The sequence below is a fragment of the Triturus cristatus genome, chromosome 3_1 (genome assembly GCF_964204655.1).
Source record: "Triturus cristatus chromosome 3_1, aTriCri1.1, whole genome shotgun sequence".
NCBI classification, from domain to species: domain Eukaryota; kingdom Metazoa; phylum Chordata; class Amphibia; order Caudata; family Salamandridae; genus Triturus; species Triturus cristatus.
The window spans coordinates 855432439-855457852 of NC_140583.1; the positions used below are offsets into that span (position 1 = coordinate 855432439).

A 25414-nucleotide genomic window follows, 5' to 3' on the forward strand; every position below is an offset into this window, starting at 1 on the left:
AAGCATGTTAGAATTCAATTCAGGGAGCTGCTCAGTGTGCGGTAGCTAAAATCATAACAAAGCTTCTTTTTAGAAATAATTATGTATCATTGATGAATAGTACAACTCAACACAGTAAGATAATCAAATGATGGATAACAGGCCTTTATAAAGATAAAATGTTTTATTGTCTGCTCGAACTGTAAAATTGAACAGGACATCTGGGCATAGGCATAGACTAGTATGAGAGAAGCAATGGACGATGCATGTGATACAATCAAATAGCAAAATGTACAAAAATGGCAAGACTGTTTATGTCTACTTAGTTTAAAGATGGCAATTTATTTTCAGACATTCATGTGGTGCGCCTTTCTCCTTTTCCTCTTTGGCAAAAGTCTTTGCACATATATAGAGAGAGTATCAGCCTGACTGGGTAAAGTGAATCTTCCCTTTGGGTTACTAAAGGGACTCCTATGACATTAACAGCAGAACTAGTCAATTGTGCATCAGGAAATGCCAGACAATATAAGTCCTTCCTTTCACAGTCTTTGGTCTCTTGGGTGGCATGAGGGCTGACAGTGCAAAACCTGTCCACTGCTTGACCCAGCACATCTCGGAAGCAACAGTCAGACACAGTACATCTGGCAACCAACCAAAAGGACAGGCTTCTGATGTCCAATATCACTGAAAGAAGAGCCATCATCTCCACCTTCTCCATTTGGACTGATGAGAAGCTTGAGCCCCCTGCAGCTTCAACAAGCTTAGCTAAGGGATTTAGGAGTTACAGAAAACAGTTATCAAAACGACTCCTCCAAAAGTAAGTGAGAGTGACATGCAGAGCGTCCAACTGAACCTTGGGTACTTCAGGGTTACTGCAAGAACTCTGCATGTCTCAGGTAAGTCTGATCTAGAAATGAAGCTCCTCTGCAGGGTCTCTCTTGCTGCAGCTACTGGATCTCTTCTTACAAGGAGTCTATATCACGGTAACATAAGATAAAGAACAGCCCTTCTTAAAATGTGACATTCCTCAAGAGCGAATGGCGGATGCAATTGGTTCTCTTTCGTAGGAAATCAGGATTCACCTGGGACTGGACAAAGCATGTTCTTAGACGAGAAGGAGTAGTAGAGGACTAACTGGGTAATGTAACCCTCTGCTTTTTTTCCTACTGCAGCCCGGGCTTTCAGAATCACACCTTTTTGAAGTTTATGGTGAGTCGCTGGATCAATATCGCTACTACCTGATTAGCACGTGGCCAGACAGAACATGCTCTTGCTTTCCCCAAAGAATCGATTTGCCCCTTCCTTAGAAGTTACCCAGAATAGTCTCCTCTTTCAAAGACCAAATAATTATTACAGCATGAAGATCAGTTCTGGGCTCCAACACCCACACGCCATATGAGAACACACTTCCCATTTGCCACAGTTCAGTGTAAAAGGGGATTTGGGGCATCAGAGTGCTCAGGTAGTGGTGGCTCCTCCAAGAAGTCCTTTGTCTCATACTACCAATCTGGTGTGTCTTCAATACACAGCCAGAGCAGAAGGGAGACAACAACAAAAGGGGGGGGGGATTTGGGTACTTTACGACCAAATACAAGGTGCTAAGGGGAAACAAGAACTTCGATCGTTGTCTCCTTCAGCCAGGAAAAGTAGAAAGATGTTCTCATGCAATGACCTAAAAACTTCCTGTCACCACATACACCGTTCCCCTGGTCCAGGAAATATTCAAGGAGATATGCTAGTTGCTGCTTTTTAATAGGAAAATAAGATCAACAGAAGCCACTCCATGCTTTGTCGGAATGATATATGTATTCCTGATATTTGCAATATTGGTTTGTAGTCTGGATAATCCAAGCTAATTTATAAGGAACTGTAATCACATTTTATCCGATTGACATCAATCAACCTTTTCATAATCTCCTACATTAAATAAGGAATTAAAGTTTCTTTGGTGGTGATCAGATTGCTAAATTCAGCATTCACTTTCATACAGTGAATGCCTTCCGTTCACTAACAGGCCATGTTAAAGAATGTTACATGCATACCAGTACACATTTCTCTCCAGTCATCAGTGGCACATACACCAAAAGAAAATTACGTTGCTGAGTCTATTTACTAGACTCCTCCCCTTCCCTCCTTTGTTAAAGTCAGAGTTAGTTTTTTATCACTCTTCTTTCAATAAGTTTATAAACCTCATAACTGAGTGCACTTAATATGTCAAATAAGATTGACGGACTATCGGTTACAATTGCTTTAGAGTACAGCAATTTGCTTTGGTTTCAGCCTAAAAGTAACTTTGTTCCAGTGTACAAGTCATGAGTAATGTGCCAAAATAGAAGGCTCATATAAAAGTGTAAGAGAACACATAGTGTACTTTGAACAACTTTGGATGAAAAGCAAACACACTTACCTTGGTCAACGGTGGAAAGTGAAATAAATTTAAATAATCATGAGTAAGCTTTTCAATTGCTGTCTGTAAAAAAGCATATGACTGTTAGTAAACAATAATAAATCAAATAAATTACTAAATTAATCAGAAAATGAAACAAATATAAATGAAAATAAAGTGGTTTCTTTAAAATATACTTTACATTTCATTTACTGACGATCAGGTAAGTGGCTGGTTTACAAAACATTCAGTTTTCACATTTTATTCTTACATGTAATTGGCAGACAGCATTATTAGACAAAAGTGTATAAATAAACATGGTAAAGTATCAGGAAAAGATTTCTGGATTCCATGTCAACAGAGATATTCTTTAGAATCCCCAGATAATTTGTCTCATTATTTTTACACCATTTAAGTAATTTCATAGTGATATGTAAATGGAACCTAATCCTGCCTAGTGCTTTTTGTGATGACTGTAACATAGTTAATAATTATACAAAAAAACAATATACACTGTGTTAAAAAGTCAGTTAGGATTCTAGAACAACATGAAAGGAAAAACGTTCATTTGAATTTCCAAAAAGTGTATGAAGAAAATCTTAAGTCAATACAGTTTTAAGCCACTATATGAGAAGGCCAGAAAATGCTGATAACAAAATTGATTGATCTGAATTGATTTGAAGATTCAGATGCCTAAACAAGAGCCAAAATGTAATTTCTTTTATATATTACAAACACTGTCAAGAAGAAGTTAGTTAGAAATGTGAAACCAACACAATTTTTATAACTAATAAATACATCTAGATTAACAAATATTTTTAAGAAAACTGATTAGTAAGGTGAAGTTAATGAAAAAACAATGTATAAACAGAGTATGGCTCTGTCAGATGAAGGCTTCGCCTATACATTTGAGGAACATGCTTTACTTGTTATTATATGGGATACATTGAAACAGCCATTAGAGGCAAAATAATCATTGGAAAAGAAAGGGAAAAGAAGAGGGCACAGCAAATTCACCAAAGTATAATGGACCTGGAAGTGCAACATGCAGAATTTTCATGCCTGTATTTCCAGGCTCTTAGAGTTTAAACGATCAGATTCAAATTACTGAGTAATAGTACAAGGCAGGCCTTAAGAATGGTATTCTACATAAGTAACCAATGATCTGGGAAATTGGCTTGAGGGCCATAATGTGAACAGATCTTACATAAAGAATAGCAGTTACTAAGGACTTTAATCATTAGACTCTAGTAGCAAAGCCTTCTGTGAGGGAGGAGAACATGGAAGGATATTAAGGCACTCCCTGGTAACGAGGCTGCGTGCCTGGATTATCTTACTGATGAGTTACAAATGGCCTTCACTTAAAAAATGTCTCTAGATTAGGTTAAAATGAATAATTTTGTAAAACAAGTTGTGGACTCATAATCCAACTGCTTTTGCGGGATAGATTCAGATTTGTCCCGATAAAATATACAGTCTATTGCACACAGGAATTCCGTTGTAGTAATACTGCACCTCTTTTTGTTCATGATGGGGCCATTAACTCTTGCTACCAGCCCGACTTGGAATTAAAGGCACTCAGAATGAGAGAAAAAGGATTGCTATCTCAATAACAAAACTGAAATCAGAACCCTATAAGCCCATTTCACTTTCAAACATAGATAAGAGAGTGTTTGCAAAGATAGTTGCTAACCACCAAGGCTCCACAGTGACCGAGAGTGTCTGCCAATCCCAGCATTGTCTATCTCGGGGAGATTACTAAGATCCACAGTAATGCCTTGATAGTCATGCCTGATTGGTTGCATAACAATGAAAAAATTGCAAATTACCTAACACGAAAGACTTTTGCTTGGTCATCTGGAGGGCTTTTATCACATTTGGTGGGAATCAGCACAACGTTTGTCAGCTTGGTCAGAAGACTGTACGGCACACCTACAGACTGTCTATGTGAATAGGTGTTTGACAGAGGACATACTGTACTAGTGAGGAATCAGACAATTCAGTCTTTTACCCTCATTGGTTATTACCATCTAGATGAAGGGGTTAATACTATGAATTCTAATTAACCTATTACTCCTTTCACAGCTGTCACCGCTCAGGCCTAAATTAAAGTATTACTGCACCACCATGGCACTGCATTAAGAGCACAACATTAGGAAGCATCAAATAAAATTATTATTATATTAAAAATATAGTAAGGAATTCATGAGACTATTTGGCTACAAACTACATTTGAACAAGACCAACCAAAGCAATTTAACGATGTGGCATCTTGAGCCGATCATTTTTATGAATTAACTATGGTAAAGACGGAGGCCCTTCCCTTATATTTAAGCTATCCTGTTTTAGGTTTAAACCTATAATAACTGATAAAACCCCACGAAAGTAAAATAGCCCTCACTAGTGTAAACATATGAATAATTAAAAAAACCTATGCAACCACAAACTAAATGCTGTTCAAAGAAAGAAAAAGGTGAGTTAAATAGTCATTTTTATTTCATTCTAAAGTGGCCAATACATTGTAACTTTGTTATACAAGGCAGCAGCAAGAAAGACTGGGATAGCATTATTCTGTTTGAGTTTTGTTGTTTAGGGATGTCACAAAAATATTGTTTCTTGTTCCTTTGGCTTTTTTAGGTTTGTTGTCTTCAGTCTAAAGATGCAGGGTTTAGAAGCATGTTTTTAGGTCTCATTTAATTATTTTGTAAACTGTAGAGAATCAGGACATATCAAAATCATATGTGATAATTTAGCTATGTTTGATTCTTTAACTGATAGGTAAAATGGCTGGTTTCATAAGAATCTTTCCCAATATGTACCATCACATCTACCCACAGGCAGAAAATGGGTGAAACCCTTTGAAGTACCAGCCCCCTTTTCTTTTGATGGTATGCTGAAAGCATTTTTACAATCTTCAGAGTTAATGAAGAATGCTATTGACTTTGTAGTTCATTCTGGTGCACCGGTTCATTATGTGCGGGAACTAAAACGCAAATATTTCTCATTATGTGCTTTGTGTGGCATCAAAGAGTCTTCCCACCTGTGTCATTTAGATGGTGGTTCTCAGTTCTAGAGGCCATGAATGCTATATTATCCATGTGGAGACCATTTACTGAATTTTTGCTTAGTGATAATGCCAAAAGCAAGAAATGTCGGATCTTTGTTTGCATATTTATAGTGATGTGAAAAAATGTACACTCTACTGCAGTCTTAGATTTTTACAGGAAAACATGACTGCTGTAGTGGGCATAATCAAAACACTAGAGTTTTAAAACACCCTTGTATACCAAGTGTTCAGCATAATTGGTATAGATGTGAAACATCTCTTTGAGAGTAGGCTGGGCAACACTTTTAGTGAGATTGGCACTGAAACATGTTCCATGATAGAATTCTTGCCACTTGGTAAGCAAAAAAATGTCGAGGAGCAATTGAGGAAATGGCTTGCAATGATGCAAAGAAATGTCCCCTCACCATCCCTTGGCATTTGAAGTCAATGAAGCCTCGCTGAGGTACTCTGTACAAGCTCTACATCCCTTCCGTAAAGGGGAATTTTCTCCGGACTTTAAAAAGTACTGCTTCATTCTTGACTGCTTCAATAACTGAAGGCATATGTGCCCAGTTCAATGCATATGTTGCAGAACCTGTCCCAGAGAATCACAATCCTCAGGTGCATAAGTATTGGAAAGCTATGTCTGTGGCCAGAGTTAGCAAATTGTGTACTGGCTGTTTTGGCATTGCCCGCCTCAAGAGTCAATGTTGAGAGGGCCTTTTCACACATAAACGTTTACATGGGAAGCAAAGAGCAAGCGCGCATGACCAAAGACTCACTAAAGAAGTATTGTATGGTGTACTACAATAAGTTTGATTTGTAAACATTTATTTAGACCTCATATATACTGTGCGCACACTGCCTATACACATGCACTATCAATTCAGAACGTAAGCAATAATAAAAGCAAAACATTCCATAAACACTGGAAAAACACTGTTTCTGTGGTTTTTAATAGTGCGAAAATTTGTAACCACTGATAACCACTGTTTTTTAAAGGTATTGAAAACACAGAAAAAAACCCCACCGGAATTAACCAAAAATGGAAATTGAAAACAGGAAAGCCTATTTGTATTTATACTTTACCTCACCATTGTTTGTTGGATTGGATACTACAAGAACCACCAGATGTGTAACTCCCAGGTCAATGTGATGCCAGTTCGATTAGAACACCTCAGAGATGATTAGCACACTGGCAGTGATTCGACTTTTATGACTCTGAGGCTGAAGTGCCTTCCTTTGCTGAACTATGAGGAAGTAATAGAACACACACTTCCCTTTGGTCTTTATTTTTCATTTTACACATACTACTATCTGGCCCGAAGAACACATCTGACCACTTTGCAATTTAATTGCAAAAATCATGTCAGACACTACAGGATTTAATGTAAATCCTACTCTCATTTTTAGGGCTGGTGTTAGGCAAGACATCTTGTTTTTAGTAAACTAACATATATAATAAACTTACTTCAAAGGGCTTTACACCAGTCCTCTTCATAAATTAGTCTGTTGTCGAGTAATTCCCATTTTTCTTCTGCTCACTGCAGCATACAGCATGTGGCAGTGGGTCAGCCCACTTCAGACACTGGCTAACTTCTCTGCAAGTGCAGGCATTCTGTTCTTGCACAATGTGCCACGTTCATAGAAAAAGTGGTCTTTTTAGTACCAGGTAATACTGGCCCAGTGTGTGCCGTTAGATGACACACAATGGTTTTTGTAATAGTTTAACCAATAAAACTATTACAAAACAAAAACGCATTGGCAAATCCAAAATATGGGCATCCAAAGTGAGCCATTTTGGCTTCGCCAATCTATAGCAACAAGCATAGGAATAAAATTGTGATGGTCCACACATGCAACATTTTAGACTATTGGTGAGCACATTGTGGGGCATATTTACAAGGGGATGGTGCAACCGGACCTTCGCCTTTTCCAAATTTCTGGTGGCGCAATGCCCTGCACCATATTTGCAAAGCAGCGTTAGCCACTTTTTGGGGTTTAACGCAGCTTTGTAAATATGGTACTCTTTCACGCAGAGATCTGCGTGGAAGGGGTGTGCAAGTGGTGTTGCTGTGGGCGTTCCACCGCAACACCCATTGCTTTTTGACCCTGCCCCAGATTTACAAGGATGTGTAAATATGAGGCAGCAACAAAAACTAACGCCATGCAATAGCAGAAGTTTGCATGACGCAACAATCTCCTTGTTTTTGCTTTTTGTATGTGTGCTGCAGAATATAGAAAGGGCAAAACACCATTAATGATTGTTTATGTTGCGGAAGAAAAACAATCATTAAATAATGGCGATTTGCTACTTCTATGCGTGCTGTAGAATGCAGCACAAATAGATGTACCAAATAGAAGTAACAACTCGCCATTATTGCCCTTGTGCCACAGTGCAACACAGGCACCCTTGCACTATGGCACAAGGGTGTCTGTGTTGGCGCTAGGCAGCTATTTTTTAGAGTCAGCGCTAGGGAAAAACACAGAGGTGCGTTGTATTGTTGTAAATATGGCGCATCCCTGCATTTTGGAAATGGCGGAGCACGGCACTGTGAAATTTGCTGCAGCGCCACACTCTGCCATTTCCTTGTAAATGTGCCCTGTATACTTGTGGCTAGGTGGATTAATGCATCCACTCCAAGCATATGTGTTTGACCTCAATGACACAAGTTAAAAATCTGTCAGGTCCATTCAGCATTCCATCTGCCCAAGGTAAATAAAATAAGTATCACTGAGTTGGATAACAACAAACATCTACTATATAGTGCCAAAATATCCTGAGGCAGGCTTCTACAACACGTCTAGTGCGAGCACCAGTAGCTCGCAGACTGAACCCAGTTCTGTGAGGCCGAGCTTGGGTGCAGGAGCAACATTCAGGCCACCTCTTTTTAAATAAGCAAGTGTGCAAATGCTGTCTTTTACACGCCTGAAAATAAATCAATGTCTCAGCGCATATTTTTTTTAAACCTTTCTGAAAACCACCTTGAAAAAGTATTGCTTCAATGACTACATACACAGAGATATTATTAAGAGTATCACTACGTTATTTTTTTTAATTCTTATTTCTTCATCCCAGATTTCACTTTCTTTCACTTGCTCTCTTTCCATATTTTTCTTTCTTTCTCTACTCTCCACTTCTTTCTTTCCTTTTCTCCATCTTGTTTGCTCTCCTTCCTGTGTTTCTCTCTTCTCCTTTCCTTGGTTGTTTTTTATCTCTTTTATTATTTTTCCTGCTTGCTCACATACTACTTTTTTTTCTTTGCTTCTTTCTTTCGCATCAGCATTTCTTCTTTCCATTACAACATTTTTCCTATCCACGAGTCCTTTCTTTCATCTCATTCCTGCCTTCTTTCATTCTCTCCATATTATCTCCCCTTGTCTTTGGCTCATCTTTTTTGCATCTTTCATTTTCTCCTCTGTTTCATTCCTTCCCTTACTTTCTCTTTTTAATTTCTTAATTTCATCGCCCTACGTTTCTTCCTTCTTTCCCATTTGTTCTTACTTTTCTTTCATTATCTTCTTCTTCCCTTTCTTCTCTCCTTTTTACATCCTTTCCTTCTTTCTTTTTCTTTACTCCCTTTCTTTTTCTCCTTCCTTCTTTTCATTTTTTCCTTGATTCCTATGTTTCTTCTTTCCTTTCAGTTATTCCAACTTTCTGTTTTCTTCTCCTTTGCTTCCTTCCTTTCTCTTTCTTTCTTTCATCCTCTTTCTTGTTAGCTTCCAAGCTTTCCATTTTCTTCCCTTATTTTCTTCCTTCTTCCCTTTATATATCTATATCTAATACATTAATAAGGCAGTATCTCAGCATGTTATTTTAATTTTTTTTAATCAGAAGTAGATCTCATGATTGAAAAGGTTGGAGATGCCTGCCCGATGAGGCGAACCTGTGCCCTAAAAATAGACGTTATGTTTGTAGTAACAGCATTAATTAGAAGGTACAGATAAAAATGTATAGGGCTACTGTAGGTCGCACAGGAGGCAACATCACCGTGTGGGAAAAGGACTAGTAAACCGTCAGGACTTAGGTAAAATGTTACAAGAAGAAACAATGCCACTAAGTCTCTCCTATGCAACCTTCCCCATTGTAAAGGTGAGTTTGTACTCTGCTTTGGTTTATTATGGAATTGCCCTAGAAAAGTACATGAATTAACTTTGTAACTGGGCAGAGCAAGTAGCTACAGGTTAAGTTGCTTTTGAAAGAATTCCAACTAATGACATGCTTAATTGCTGTAAATTTTGGACGGTGGAAGAAAATACCGGAGGCCATTATACTGCTAAGATTTAGACCTCCCCTTTTTTCAAGGGCACGGCTCCACCTAGAGTCTGCAATGGATGATGAGGGAAGCAAGGAGCCATCCCCACAGCTTTGCATTGCTGACAACAGTGTTTTATGAAACCTGAGCCCCATGATCAGCAGATGCATTTGGAATACAAAAGGACAAGTGGGGAACCTAAGTTCATGACCTTACCGACTCCCCAATTTACAGTTGTGCTCCTAGAGCAGCAGCGGCCCTTCCAGGTAAGAGCGGTGAGCCCGGTTGGGTGGGATTCGACAGACGAGCACGAGGGAAAATTAAATAAATAATTAATTTTCCCTCTTTCCCTCGTGGTTGTCTGTCGAAATCACGCCCCACCCCACCCTACCTCTCTTTCCTGCAGGGGCCGCTCCTGCTAGGATGTTACCGGGGAGGACAAAAAACATAGACATTTCAGACCTGTTTAGTGTTTTGATAAACAGTTTCTGTGCACAGTCTGCTGTTTATATACTGGAGATGTACGTTTTACAAAATAATCTGCTGTTGTATTGGAGATGCTTTCATTAGAATCTGTGCAGTTCTAGTTACCAAATAGTTTGAGTTACTCCCTGTTGTGGCAAAATAGCGCAAGGGTGTTTTTCATGCTGCGTTTGATTACAGATGGACTTCAGTGTGGGACTGTACTGTATTACGTAGACAGCAGTTGTAGGGAAAAGGCGTTAAAGCATCAATTGATCAATTGAACCCTTTGCACAAACATAGCTGCCAAGTTTCCAGGGTTTAAGGATGACTATCTGCTATGTTCCAGATTTATTCGTTGCATTCTGGGATTTGAAGTCCTGGCTATCATTGACAAAAAAAGATTACAAGGTCTAGAACACAAAGAAAACAACTTGAGTAGATCAAACTTGCCAGATGTGTATAATGCTTCTTCAAACAATTTCCTGATTGTATTATTGAGTCAACAAGCCATGATTATGAACAGAGGGAAGAGCAAAAAGGCTTGACACACAAATTAAAAAAGACAAAATGTATGAAAGACACAATTTCACAATCCTTTAATGCACAAGATCTTACTGTGGGCAAGTCTAATCGCACAGCTTTTTCAAACCATTGTCACCCTATACTGTATACTGCCATGGTTGCTTAGACGGCACTCTGACAACTTCTAACTGCAGGGAAGTTGAATGCCAGCGTCTAATATAGTAGTTATGTTGATTGGCGGAATGGATATGGTGGAATTCTGGAATGAAATATTTGGAGAAATCTGAAAACTCTTCAGAAGCCTTTTCAGGCTCTTTCCAAGAGCTCTTTCGTTTGGATTGGTTTTGGTAGATGCATAAAGTTGATCTTTATGAGAGAACTTATCTCAAGGTTCAATACAAATTGTGATGAGCAACATCTCTCCTAGTGTTGAATAATAGAAAGGCAAATTGTGGGAATCTTATTGGCCGAAATTATTTGTCTTTTTTACAAAGCCTGCTACCCAACTGAGAGTAACCTCGGAGGAGGATGCAGCAATCCATTGATGTACCAATGTAATTAAGAATTGTGGGAAAACCTCTCAGCAGAAAAAGTGATATTAATTTTTGGCAACATACAAGTAAGGTTGGAAGGAATGCGAACCACGCTCCTCCTCCTTAAATATTATGGCCGAACTGGCTTGTCTTAATACTTGAAGAAAGAAATAGGGGCAAGATAGATGCATAACTCATCTTTTCCATCCTGGGCGCATTAATGTGTCTTCTTTAAGCCTGAACCATTTCTATGTATCTACTGGTTTTTAACCCATCTTATCTTTCTTCTCTCAGGAATAAGAGTGTCCCTAACAAGTAACCACATAGTTAGAAACTTTAAGAAAGAAGATAAGATTGATCATACATCCACAACTCCCTTAAACCACATGCCACATCTATACTGACTTCGAGCTTAATCTCATTGAAAACATTATCTCTGTACATAAGTGAGCAAATTACGGTGGAGCAGATCCCTCCATGTGTGCATTTGTGTGCAATAAATAAGCATCTCAAATTAAGTGACACAAATATAACTATATCTAACCCTGAAACCTTGCCCGATATTTCAAACACCCTATTCCAAAAGGTGACAAAGTTGGCAGCTCCAAAACAAATGAGGGGACCCACGTCTTTTATCTCAGAAAAGAGTTCAGAACACTTGTAGCTCACATATTAATACACTTTGGAGTAAATTTGTTCACCTAACCAGACATTAGATGCTGGCACTAAACATTGCAGACTTGTGATAATATCATCATTACCTTTAGAACTCCTTCCTTCTGGGAAACCACCTTTAGTAGAGTAGACATCAAGCAGTGGCTTTTGCCAATGAGTATCCGAGTCACTCAGTACTGGATATACTTGTGATAGTTGATGAGTGTTAAACTCCTTTTAGAAACATCCTCTTCCAAAAATTGGTAGTCCCTTCCACCTTTTATGTTGTGCTAACTCTGTGGAAATAAACTGCAACTAGACATAAAACAGGGGGGACTTTACCATTTCTTGATCCCTGGGATTACCGTAATGAGATGTCATCGCCTATGTTTAACTGAGTTCTCTTTAAAACCTGAGAATGTACCGAAGCAATGCAGCTCTTCATTCAATATGGGAAGCTTCTAATTTAGGTGTTAATATTAAGAGGTAATTCACATAAAGTTGGATTTTGCGTTTATGGAGAACATCAGAAAATATGGGAATTTCGACTGCATTTCTCATCCTCTCTGCTGAAAGGCTTGATATAGAGAGTGAATCTCAGGCACAATAACAGATTTACGTATTAGTTACCACAACCATTTTAACCTGTTGCAAACATCTCAAGATCACCAGCAGTCATGGTGGAGGGTTCAAAGAGAGGGACAGATTAGCTCATATGATTTTGTCCGGAATCTGCAGATAATATCTCATAGCCCATAATAATTAACTGTGTAGGCTATGTAAAAGTTTGCAATATTTATGCCTGATAGCAGATCAGAGATATTGCTACCAATCTACTTACCAGAGATTATGCCATAATGATCATGGTGAATAACTCAGGAACCAATCTCTACCAACCTAATCAATATTATTTTAACAAATACTTTTGCCTGGTTGTGACTTGCAACTTTTTCATTCTCCGTATGCTTGTCAACAGCTGAGACAAGCCTTCATAACCAGTTCTCCTCCAGCGGATAAAAAAAAAGTGCTGGATTGTCGCAGACATCATGTCAAACATGGGACTTGTCATGGAGCTCTCTTGAGTATCTGCCACACCTGCCTTGGCTTATTTCTGTCATATTCTTAGAAATAGCCTGGCACTGGCTCCTAAGGTCTAATCCAACGTGTAACCTCCGGTTATAGCTCTTATAACAGAGTACCTCTTCGGAAGCAGCTTGTTATCTCAGCAATATAAAAATATCTTGGTCTTTTGGATGTTGACTTGGTGACTGCTTTCTGACTTTACCTGTGGTATCTCTGCAGTGCTGTAGGATGAATCCCAGCATTTATGGGCGAATGGGAGGCTTGGTTCTTGGAAGACCATTCTTTCCGGGTATGTTAATCTCTAAGAAAATTCTGAATGAGTCTGATCCATAAAAGCAGCCTGGAGTTCTCCAAACCCCTAATTTCACTGCTCTCTAATCACTATTCACCCAACATCAATAGACTATTGCTGCACCCCAGCCCTTGTACCGCAGTGTTCACCTTGTCCTGGTGGAAGCGAGGTTAAGGGATGGAGCACCGTGATTGGTGGCAGATCATGCTGGTCCCTTTACACACAACCATCATAACAGCCACTGTATGCCAAACACACATAATCTAGAAATAGGTCTACAAATTAATTACATTTGAAGAAAAAACAGACAGCCTACAACTCTTCTGGAGGGAACTCCTCAAATGGATTCTTTCACAGAAATACTTTACTGTACATGCACAAAGAAGAAAGAGGCTAACCTTCAGCGCCAAAGTGGAAAAAGAAAGAGTTATACATGACTGTTACATTGTAATAGCACATTTTCTAATGTCACACCTTCAAGAATACTTTGCATGTGTGTATTGTACTTTTATGTCGTTTCTATTTATAGCTTGAGACTTTATTTTGTAATCTTTAATGACAAATGTAGACCATGGACACTTGGAGGAGACTGGCACCGTTTAAAAAGTACATACTTAGATGTGGGAACTAGAAGATTTCTATAAGTGGGATTGTTTAGGACGCTGTACAAAGCAATTTCGTTCATTTTAAGACACCCATTAATTATAAACACCAATGTTGTGGGAAACAGGGCCTAGTCGGCCCAATAGACGGAGAGCCTGTGTTCACTAGTGTTGGTCAATAAATTAGAACTTCTTTCAGGAAACCTAAGCGGTATAGCTCAAAACAAGACTAGTTTCTCCTTGAACACAAAGCTTGCTACCTTCAAAAGCTTGATGGAGCAGCCTTGGCCAAAGAATGCTGAGAAATGGAGTTGCAAGATGAAACAGAATCACCCTATCACCATTTATTTGTCTCATGTTCAAGTCTTCATTTCTATTGTGACCCTAGTAGATAAATACATCATAGAAATTAGCGACTGGTGACCAATCTACTGTAGAGATGAACTGTGGAGGACTGCTCGGATTTGGGTTAGTTAGCACTGCTGCTAATGGAAAGTAAGCCCAAACTTTCAGAAGATAGATAGCTCAACTGGGTAACACATTCCTTCTCACTTAGGTCTATTGACTCCAGTGTGGGGACTGTGCCTGGGTGATCTTCCCCTTTCCAAGCACTTGTTGAAGAATCTTTTCACTGATCAAGAAGTGTGAGCCAGACTTGGAACTCTGGTACTGGGGTTTAATCAAGTACTCAAGGTATAACCTCAAGACTTCACAATGACAAAAATCTAAACACGACAGTGAAAACCCATGTTACTGTGTGGGCACTAGGGAGGTGCAGACACGATATTGGCACATACTTGGTGGCAATCCAAGGGTGGATGTACCCTTGTTTTCCTTAATTGGATAAGTCAGGCCTCCACATGATGTGCTTCATATATGCTACGCACGCATGGGTGGAGATAAACTGGGTTTGCTGTATTGGATATGTCATTAACTCTACATTAGTGCCATTCCCTTTGAAGTAATATCTTCTGTTTAGATTGGGTTTATCTACAGACGATTTTACCATGAATAATCCCCATCATTAGATGAATGAATTACTGACATCATCATTGCAGTTCTTTCTTAACAATTGCCCTTGAAGAAGTCCAATGTCTTAGATGAAACGTGTTGGCTGTTTTCCACTGTATATACATTCCACATCTGATCCAATCTGAATAAAGAGAAGATTTTAACCGCATCTTCAGAAATTGAATTGTACTTCCTGGTTATTAAAATGTACAATTGTTGTGTGGTGCACCGGATGAACTTTGTTTAAGACTTCACAATGACTTTGTCTTGGTGACTTCCCTTCCTAACATTATAAACAGTGGTTTTGTCACTGAAGTGCCTTACATTCCCTTCCACAGCAGAGTATGGACGTTCTCCGTTGACATTCTAGTGTCTGAATGCCTGGCCCTGCTTCTGAGGCTATGGGTTCAAGCTGACAAATGGAGCTTCAGATTTTTTTAACATGCTTACTAGGCCAAACGGGGTCCTAGAGAAACGCTGCTAACTTGTTATGCCAAGGTTTTACATAGGATCTAAATAAGCCCATCTGCACAAAAAGTAGTGTTTCTCTTTTCATTATAATAATATGGGAGGTCCAGGACACCAGGGAAAGTTGAATCCAAGACCCTTATCCTTGACGCTCCTTGTTGCCTTATGAGACGATGATAAAAGATTTGTAGCGTGCACACCTACATTGGAGCAGTGTGTCCCTGCTGCTCGAGTCTTCCAATTGGATGGGACTGGGACCAGAGAATAAGAAGAATCACATGAAGATCCTGCTACGTATTCAATCAATTGTCAGTTGGTCACTATAATGACACAAATCCTAGTAGGATAACAAACATTGTCCTCTCTCCAGGTATTCGACCGCTATACAAAACTTCATAACATAACATAACATTTACAAAGGAAACAACACGTACATAATTTGAGACACCACAGAAATAAGCGGACTGAAGTATGTTTTGCAATATCTACATTTCATGAATTCATATCTGTCAGTGGGCATTGTAATACATTGAACAATAATATATAATTCAGACTTGATGGAAGAACACTCTCAGTAATTGCGAAAAAGCACTTATTTGTCCTACACAATGTTCTATTATTTTTAAATTATATTTCTTATTAAAATAATTGTGTAATTTTCAATAATGCTTAACTGTCCATACATATTTAATGCCTGCTTCCTATGTAGTACCCCTGGTCCTTGGTATCAAGTCTAAATTAACAAAGTGAGTTGCTCATGACAAGTCGTAGTAGAGGGAGCCGCTTCCTGTCAATTAACACTTTTGTTGAATATTTCAATGATCGCTTCAATGTAGTTAAAAGCATTTAGTCTTTCTTATTTGATAATTCCTGTGTAAATATCCTATGTTTCATGCAACTATCAGTCTGTTTCATGATGTTAGGTAACTTATTGAATCCATACAGTCTATAGTTGTTATATGCCAAGTTTGTTCTGAACCCTGTGCCTCCACAACACAGGACCCCAACACTTCAACGAGAGAGTCGCCTTCCACGTACCCAAAAGAAATCTCCGCTCCACCAACCTCGCCCTCGCCGAAACCCCACGCATCCGCAGAGCAAGAACAGGGGGAAAAGCCTTTTTCTACATCACTTCCAAAACCTGGACCAAGCTCCCTATAGACATCAGACGCGCCCCCTCCCTGGACACCTTCAGGAAGGCCCTCAAGACCTGGCTCTTCGACTAAACGGAATTGCTGCTCCCCCCCCTCCCAGCGCCTTGAGACCCTCATGGGCGAGTAGTGCTCCTAAAACCCCCTGATTGATTGATTGATTGATTGATTGAACCCCATTGCATTTCGAGCCACCGGGCAGTTCCTGACAGGAAATTCCTATAAAAGTTCATTACATTTGTCATGCCTGTTTGTGATCCATTTTGCACAATGTTTCTCTCTCAGTGTCAGAAATTACTTTACAAAAGACCAACAGAACGTGTGACACAATTCATCAAAATACAGGAGAGAAATCAAACGTTTGCTACCTTTGGATACTCCTACTTTTCTAGCACATTTCTGACATTTTGGGGATTTACAAATATTCCCAATAATATTCATGGAAAATCACGACAAACTAATTTTCCCAGAGTACTCGCAGTCACAAGCACAAGATTTATGCATGCGGACTTGTGGGTTGTGACTCAGCATTGTGATTGTGTTCTCACAACTACGTTTGTGCATCCTCCTTTATATAAGCTTAAGATCACAAGTAGACTTGCCCATATGGCCATCGTAGGTGGTTTCAAATCGAACCAAGCCAGATGGAACACCACCCAGCCTCACTGCCTCCCAAGTTTAACCCACCATAATATATCATTTCAATACATGTTGGTGGGAGGTTCTTTCTGGTGTTGGAGGTGTATTGTGCAGAAATTGTGGCTCAGGCAAGGAAACAGTTGACTAAAGAATGGCAATGCTGTGCACTGTTCACTAGGCATGGTCGTACACCTGGTTACTGACGTAACTTTTTCAGCCCCAACCAACTTCTCAGGCACGTAGAAATTTACTTTGAAACTTCTTGGCTGCGCATTCCCCTACGTTAAAATGATTTGGGGCAGGTCTTCCCAAGTACAGGGCACAACCCTTTTCGATCTACCTCTTTCAGCCACTAAGAGAGGAAATAGCCTCCAGAAAGTTTAAAAGTTGTTCTTAGACTTATCTGTTCAGCTCCTATTCCACCCGGGATCAGCAGACATCAGCCAACTTCCTGCCTGAGCCATCACACAAACTATACTACAACAGCCAGTCAGACACCTACGATTGACGTTTGATCACTCAACTCTCACAGCTAAGTCCTTTCCATCATCTGAGACATAGTTATTCTTATCCATTTTGTGCTTTTCCATTCCCAACACTTGGAGATGTAATCTAGAGGTTTGAGTTCTTTACAAAAACTCTAAAGTAAACACACAAATATAGACTATCCACACATACGACTTCAAACGCAGGTCTAACTCTCCGGCATAATTCTGCTGGCACTAAATACTATTTTCCACATGTGAGTTAATAATATTTTTAGACGCTAAAAACACGAAGCGACATATGCTATAACTATTTTCAGCAAACATTTATTAAAATAGTGTTATGCTAAATTAACCAGCCAAACACAAACACCAAATTCAAAGCAGAGAATAGAAAAAACTGGCTATAAAGTCTCTATAAAATAAAAGGAACATGTTATAAAGTTAGGGTGATAATACACCGTCCTATCTTTTAACACATTTGTGGTGTCAAAGATATAGTAAAACAGAAACAAAATGTTTAATTAAAGGAATGCATCCTACTTTTAAGTTAAGATACTTTTATGTGCAGTATAATGCCTAGGTGTTATTTAGTAAGGTATATTAAATAATTGCAAGTTTAAATGTTACAACCGACACAGTCCCTAGCAATATCCGAATTAATATTGCTCATTTCACCCAGGCGTCAGGCGGCAGCAGCTGACAGGGGCCTCGCGCGGAGGGGCTGTGAGTCTGAGCACAGCGCCTGCTTTACATATCGAGTCCGTCCAAATGAGAGCGGAGAGTCTGCAGGGGAGAGTGTAGTGGGGGAGAGGCAGGCGCAGCATGGGGCTGGCAGCCTGTGCTAATGCTCTCTGCTGCCTCAGCTTTCATCTTTTAAAAGCTGCTGCATGTCTTCCCTATTCAGAGATCTGAAGTGTAACAACTGCTGGCTGTTCCGCCGACAGTCAGAGATGTCATTATTTTATTTCTGTGCAGACAGGTTTTTTGTCCTTTCCTGGAAATAGAAGCCAGGATGATCACATGCACGGATGAAGAGCGAGCGGGATGCTCTGGGCCCGGTGTCCAGCCCCGAGGAACCGCAGGGCTACTTGGCATCGCATCATTGCACTATTTATTGGGCTGGGCGGAATGGGTGGAGGTGAAGGATCTAGGGTCAGGACAACTGAAGAGGTCCGGAAACACCAAAATACGGGCCCAGCTATCAATAGTGCAGCAGGTGCAGTGGCACCGGGGCCCAGGGGTATGAGGGACCAAATGTATACAAATTACGGGTGTATAACAGTACCTAAAAGGGATTTGAGAGGGCATGTTGCTTACTTTTATTAGGCCCCTGTGAATACTTGCTATGCCACTTCCACCAGATAGGCACAAATAGGGCTGCTGCTCGCAGGCATTAAATGTACATAAGCTTATCTTCGTTCAAGAGGTGGACAACACCTGTTTCAGGATATCCCTTGATAGGATTGCCCCGGCCCTATTGAATCTTATAGTCAGAGGCCCTTCAATGAACAATGTAACAGCTGTTTTCTTATTCAGAAACATAAGACTGGCAAAGCTGCAGAACAAAACACACCGCCATCTTGGACAATTCCATCCGCGTGACCCAGGGCGATAGGAACAGGTGAACAAAATGCCTCCATTTCGATAAATTCTTTTAACACAATGCTCTTGGTTGTCAACAGTTTAAAGCGGCCATCTAGAGCGAGGTACCACAATAAGTTTTACACCCCAATCAGACATCATTAAATAAAGGGACATTCTGGAACCCATATTGTCGTTGATTGTTAATGTGGGTATGAAGACGAGCTTCTTCTTTTCAATGGGAGGCATATTTAAGTAACTGCAGGTGTAACTAACTATACCTTCAAGTGGATGATGTGTCCTTTGGAAACAATGCCCATGTCCTTCAGGTCTATCTCTTCCAGAAGCAGTAGCCTCTTGCCCGTGATGTGGTGTGCTTTAAACAAGCTGGCGTATACGGTCTGCTCAGACGTGGCATCATCTTGGCACACAAGAGGAAACATTAAAGGTTCATTAGTCATAGCAACACTTCCCTCAACCAGTGCCATCACCATATAATACACACTAAGTGCCGAGGTGCTTACCTGTTTTAAGAAGCTGCTGTACCCAAAAGTACTGTGAAAAGATACAAGGACTATAATGTGAATGTTAGAAATAACAGCAGTCCATCCTCATTAAAAATGAAACATTGTAGATTAAATCTTACATTCAATTAACATAATAGTTTGAATTCATAATTCACCACAGATGCAATCTGTCAAAAATACCTAACTAAAAAGCAGTTTTCTAACGAAATTAAGAGCTTACCTATTGTTTATAGAGTTCAAATTTTGAAATGTGTATAGTTTTGAGTCTAGATTCTATGTTTTACTGAAACATCTTTGTGAATGAAAAGAGCAGATTACAAACATCAAATGAAATGAATATCTTTTAGGTTTAGCAGTTGTGATTGGCCTGGTGTTCTGTCATTGATCGAGAGACAGTGCGTGCACCACCACTCAGAGAACACGCTCTATTAAAATGCTATGGGCTTGACTCCCAAGAGTAGTTTTGCACCTTAGTTGAACACAGACATGCAAAAAACCTTCATTTGCAAGTTTATAATCATATTTTCTATTCACAAAACATCAATTTACATTCGTAAATGAATATGCTCACACGTAATCTTAGATCAGTAGAATGTAATATTACATGTGGAAAGGTTTTCTCAAAGGGGCGGCTCGTGGGCATTAAAGGCTAGGGCTGTCTGCAAGGAGGTGCAAAACCACATATCTGCCAGCTTGAGGGTACTCACAAACTTTTTGCAGGCACAGTACAACTCTGGGTATAAATGCAGTTTTACTCCAGTGAGAGTAAAGAAATTTGCGTCTAGGATCGTAATAAGGAAGAAATATCACGAAATTGTTTGAGAAGTAGAGAAAAGTTATACATGTGTAAATGCTGGTGTAATTTACATGTGTGCAAATCAATTTACATGTAAATTCATGCTTTTTTAATGCAAAACATAACTGTACACGTGTAAAATGACGCAGTTTGCATGTACGCTCAAGTAAAGTGCACAAAGGAATTCCAGAATTACTCCTGCGAAACTGTGACGGTAGACATTTCTGAGATATCTTCCTGGACTCTTCTGTGAAGTCCAAAAACGTTACAGAATTTTTCTTTTTGTAAACTAAGTCTATGGAAGTACATTCTAAAATATGTTTTAATGCTAGGCCATATAACTTTATATTGAAGGACAAACAAAATAAGTTCGCTTTAGTAACCAGAACAAGTTCCAATTTGATCAGCTAAATTTTTTTAACCAAAGGCACTAAAACGTGAGTACAGTTTCTTATTGATAGACTCTTTACAAATGTGATATACATGGGAAGGATTACTTTAGAGCCACCATTGAGGAGTGACAGAACCTATAAGGGTCATTCTGCCATTCTGTATTAGAACATTGGAATGTTGAGAGCTCTATTGAAGGAAACGGAATAACTACAAGATTATAAAGGCTGGTATAAGCCCGGAGCTACAACATTCCAATGGTTGTCTTCATCATTCTCCCTTTTTAATTTATAGCATTCTACCCTTAGTGGGTGGAATGTTCTAATAGCCTTATAGCCCTTCTTCCTCGGGCTATACCAGTTGTTAAAGGCCCTCTCCCTCGTTATAGGCCCTTGACGTAGGCTCATGGCCTTTAACAGCCAGTATAGCTCTAGGCAGCGGGGTGTAAGTCTATAGTAAAAGAGAAAATAAAAAGACCTGGGAAGCCTGTCAAGCAGAGCACCATGTTTTATTTATGGGAACCCTCATAGAGATCTGTCTCCAGCTTTTTTCCAGTGTTTATTATTTTAATTACAGGCTAGCACTCCACAGCACCTCACATTCTGTTACTCAGTGTTCTTTTAAATCCACTTTATTAAAGGACATACTAATTTTTTTATTGGCTAGCCATGTAAGCATATGAAAAACACCGTAGTTTTTTTTTACATTTGATAACATTTACTCGAAATGTATGTGGGCCCAACAATCAGGTTTGAAGGGGAACGTATGCATGTCGGTTTAATTCAATTTCTTTATGACAGTGCCGTCGAGCCTTTTCTGGTTGGATATATTTTTTATATTCATTTATTTGTTTTTTATATTGTGTACTCATTTTGTTTTTAATACCAAAAGGGACCAAAACTCCTGAGCACTGAGTGCGGCACTGCTGTCTACTCTGTCCTTTTGGGCTATACTGCTATTTACATTGAAATTCCCTGCAGGGACATGGTGTTCTTTGAAAGCTTCTGCAGGCCCGAGTTTGCTGCATCTTCGTCTGATGTGGAAATTTGACATTTTGCAACGATCAATTAAAAATGTAAGAAAATGGACTAAACAAGAAAAACGGAAAAAACATAAGAGAGCAGAGTTCAAGATAAACAATTCTCGAATTAATTGCATCTTTATTAACGTGCGTTTTAAAATTTGATAAACAATCACATTTATCATTTTATTCTTAGTTACAAAGTGGCAAGAAACATGTCTGATGAATTTATTTTCATACTCCATTTTGGTCTCAAAAGGGCACTAAGGTAGAGAGCATAAATAGATCCTCAAACCAGTCACCAGAAACATATTCCCACCAACACACTAAACATGCTAGCACTGCAACACTCCCGGGCCAGTCTCTCTAGGCCAGGGCCAATTTTCGTTTCCATTTCAATCAAATGCAAAGTGTTATCTGTGCAGATTATCTTGAAAGGGGGTGCTTACCACGTCTTCTTCTGTCCAGGCACAAATATCAAAGGAAGGCAGCAGCTGTGTAAGAAATGTAAATTGATAAGTAAAAGAACAACATGTTCCCTCTAGTCCTAACCCTTCATTTGCATTTTCCTTTAAACAACCCACACCACAATTTCGTCGCGTGAAATGAGAATGACGTTGGCCATCAAGCATGGCACCACACACCCTAATATATATTTCTTTGACTATGACTTCAGCACCATGCATAGACATCTACCAGAAGTGCATAAATAACTTGTCAACAAACTTTGCCTATCCATACACGTTTTTTAAATTCACCTACTCATTAAAATCATAAACAGTTTAGCCTATTAACGATTCAAAACAAACAACATATTTATAGAAAAGCATCGGTGATCGTTTTCAAAATATTTATGATTGTTTTCAAAACATCCATGGTTGTTTTGAAAACAAATCGATTCTAGGAAAAAGCCTTGAGTGACCACATTAGCATAAAAGACCCTCTCTCTCCCCTACAAATTAGAGGAGAATTCCTTCCAAGCTGAGACGGGGGTCCTGCATGCTGAATCTTCGACACGCAGTGGTCTGACATCCCTTGTGGTTTGTCATACTCAATGCAGAGACAGGGTCCTTCGTTTCCAGCCATGAGGTGAGGGGGCTGGTTCTTCCATTGGGGTTTCTTGGCTACACATACACATATCTATACACACATACACCTACACATACAGGTTAGGCTAGGTACATTTTAGGCAAATGACGTAGGGCATGCATTTTTAGGAATATGCAAGTGCTACTGTTTTTATCTGAACTGCTTTTGTTCATCCTATGAGCACTATAGTAGAAATGTATCTACTATTTACTATATTGGTACTAGAAATCTCTTTCGTAGGCTTCTGTCTCCTAATTGTCACAGCACATATGTTTTACACGAGCCTGTCGCTGGACCAATAAATTCTTATTGAAACGTCCTAATCACCATCCTGTCTATTTTCTGAGGGAAAGCAAGCACGAGTGTCTGAGCGAAACGTACTGCGCTGTTTTCCACAATCCCTGAGGAATCAGGGTTGTCATGTTCAGTGGTTGCCAGAAACTACATACACCACTGTAGAATACAGGGGGTGGTAGTGGCACTGAAGCTAGCTGGTCGAACGGCTGGCATATCCTGTGAGGGTGTCAGGAAGCGGTTGGGACACCAAGCCCTCAGTTTAGGTCATCCTAAATGCGCAGGTCCTGGGGGACTCCTAGGAACAACACAACACTATTAACGCTGAAGTGGAGTAGAAATACTTTCTGTGAGTAGCAATTTACTGGTTAATCCAGTGGTTATTGGTTACTAGAATTGGTCTTGTTATCTCAACGAAACCATTCCATGCATTTGTTCTGTCAGTTTCTTTGTGGTAGATTAAACTAGTTGGTGTGATTATTAGTGGGGGCCTTCTGAATGCATGCACATGGCTAGTGGAATGAATAGATGGGCTTGAGAAGATTAGGTATGCTGGGTTGTGGGTTCACTTCAGGGAAGGTTGTAATCTATGAACTGAAGTGTGGGCTATTTGCAGAGATACGATACCAAAGATTAAAGCACACAAACATGCTCAGAGGGAGGTTCATGCAGAAGATGGAATGTAAGGAAAGGATGATTTGAAGTAATGGAAAGAGGGAGCAATCAAAGGTTTCCACTCAAGGTCAATTTTTTATGATGGTTTTAGGAATACAGTTGGAGAAGTCTTTAAGATCGCATGCAATCCGAGGATGCAAAACTATAGAAAGAGATTACCTTCCTTGCATGCGAGATAATGCTACAATAAGTACTTCTGGTAGGCACTAGATAATTGAAAAAGCTGGCATACAATGAAAGGCAGTTAACTATACAACCGATCTAACAAATAGGCAGACTTTGCCTACAGGGTGGCCACAGTTATTTTTAAATCAAAAACACAACAGGCCACCAGATTAGGACCACAAATTGGCAGCTAGCATTGACACAAACAAAAGACTATAATAGCAGGCCTCCTCAATACAAGACCTTTACGCATGTAGATGCTGGGACACAAATCAATTTTATATGAGCAGTTGGTGCTCCTGACCACATGAGCACTCTCAAATCAGGCTTACCTGCTGCATCAACATTTTTGTGCAGAAAACTGCATCCCCACAAGCAAGTGATGGGTAAGAGAGCAACAGAGATGATAGGGATGGTGTAACCTACTAGCAGAGTGGGGTTCATTTAATCTCTGGCTAAAGTATTAATGGAATGGAAGCTAGAGGGCAGCACAGCCGCTGGCTCCCAGAGAACAAATGGTATGAAGAAGGACGTCTTAGGCATAGCTGAAACTTGAATTGAATTCTACTTCATTAAATCGACACCCAAATTAAAACATGGCAGTAATGCTACAGGGAAGATCTAGGTTTCTCTGTGGGTGGCTTTACATGAAAACTACTTTCACTACTTAAAGTTCTCGTAACCCAAGTGCGATGGGCAAGTAACCACAGGACTGGTCGGTCCCTCATGAACCAAAAAATAAACATGTGCAAGGTGAAAACAAACCATAGGCCCCAGGCCTGTGTGACTAACTTCACCACTACACAAAATACATTAAGATGGTCCATCCAACCCAGGCATCTCAGCAAAATCTAGTTGAGTGCTAGACTCTTTGTATTGTGGCATTCTTAGATTTTCAGGCAGGCCAGGATTTGCCACTGTGTCATAATCCAGCTGGGCCAGGATAAGAGACCCCACAACTGAGGCTCACTACTCTCTGAGAATGAAAGCCATGATTTTCATTAGAGTACAAAGCAGAAGAAAGCACATTAACAAGCCTGCCTATGTGACCTACGTGGAACAGATTCAAATTTACGTAGCACTTGGGTATCAACGCAAGACAAAAACTTGAATCGATAGTTCTGAGGCAGTTCCCTAAGTGATTGCACATACATATTAAAGAGGCTAGGAGAAAATGCTGACTGCTGTGGAACACCACTGATTACTGGCTGCTCAGCTGATCTGAAAGAGGGTAAAGACCAACTAAAAGTGATCAGACAGAAATTACCATAACCAGTTGAGAGTCACTCTCGGCAATCCTA

General features: G+C 39.7%; 1 protein-coding gene across 3 annotated transcripts in view; it reads right to left on the reverse strand.

Moving 5' to 3' along the window:
- Positions 1–25414, reverse strand: part of MAP3K20 (mitogen-activated protein kinase kinase kinase 20) — an 839253-nt gene that overhangs the window by 104695 nt on the left and 709144 nt on the right. For all 3 annotated transcript variants that reach the window (XM_085645276.1, XM_085645278.1, XM_085645277.1), the window contains exons 12-15: positions 22340–22384; positions 19681–19711; positions 19438–19577; positions 2387–2449 (exon numbers count right to left, since the gene is read on the reverse strand). In XM_085645276.1, the coding sequence (XP_085501402.1) occupies positions 2387–2449; positions 19438–19577; positions 19681–19711; positions 22340–22384 (279 nt within the window). The remainder of the gene's footprint in view (positions 1–2386; positions 2450–19437; positions 19578–19680; positions 19712–22339; positions 22385–25414) is intronic.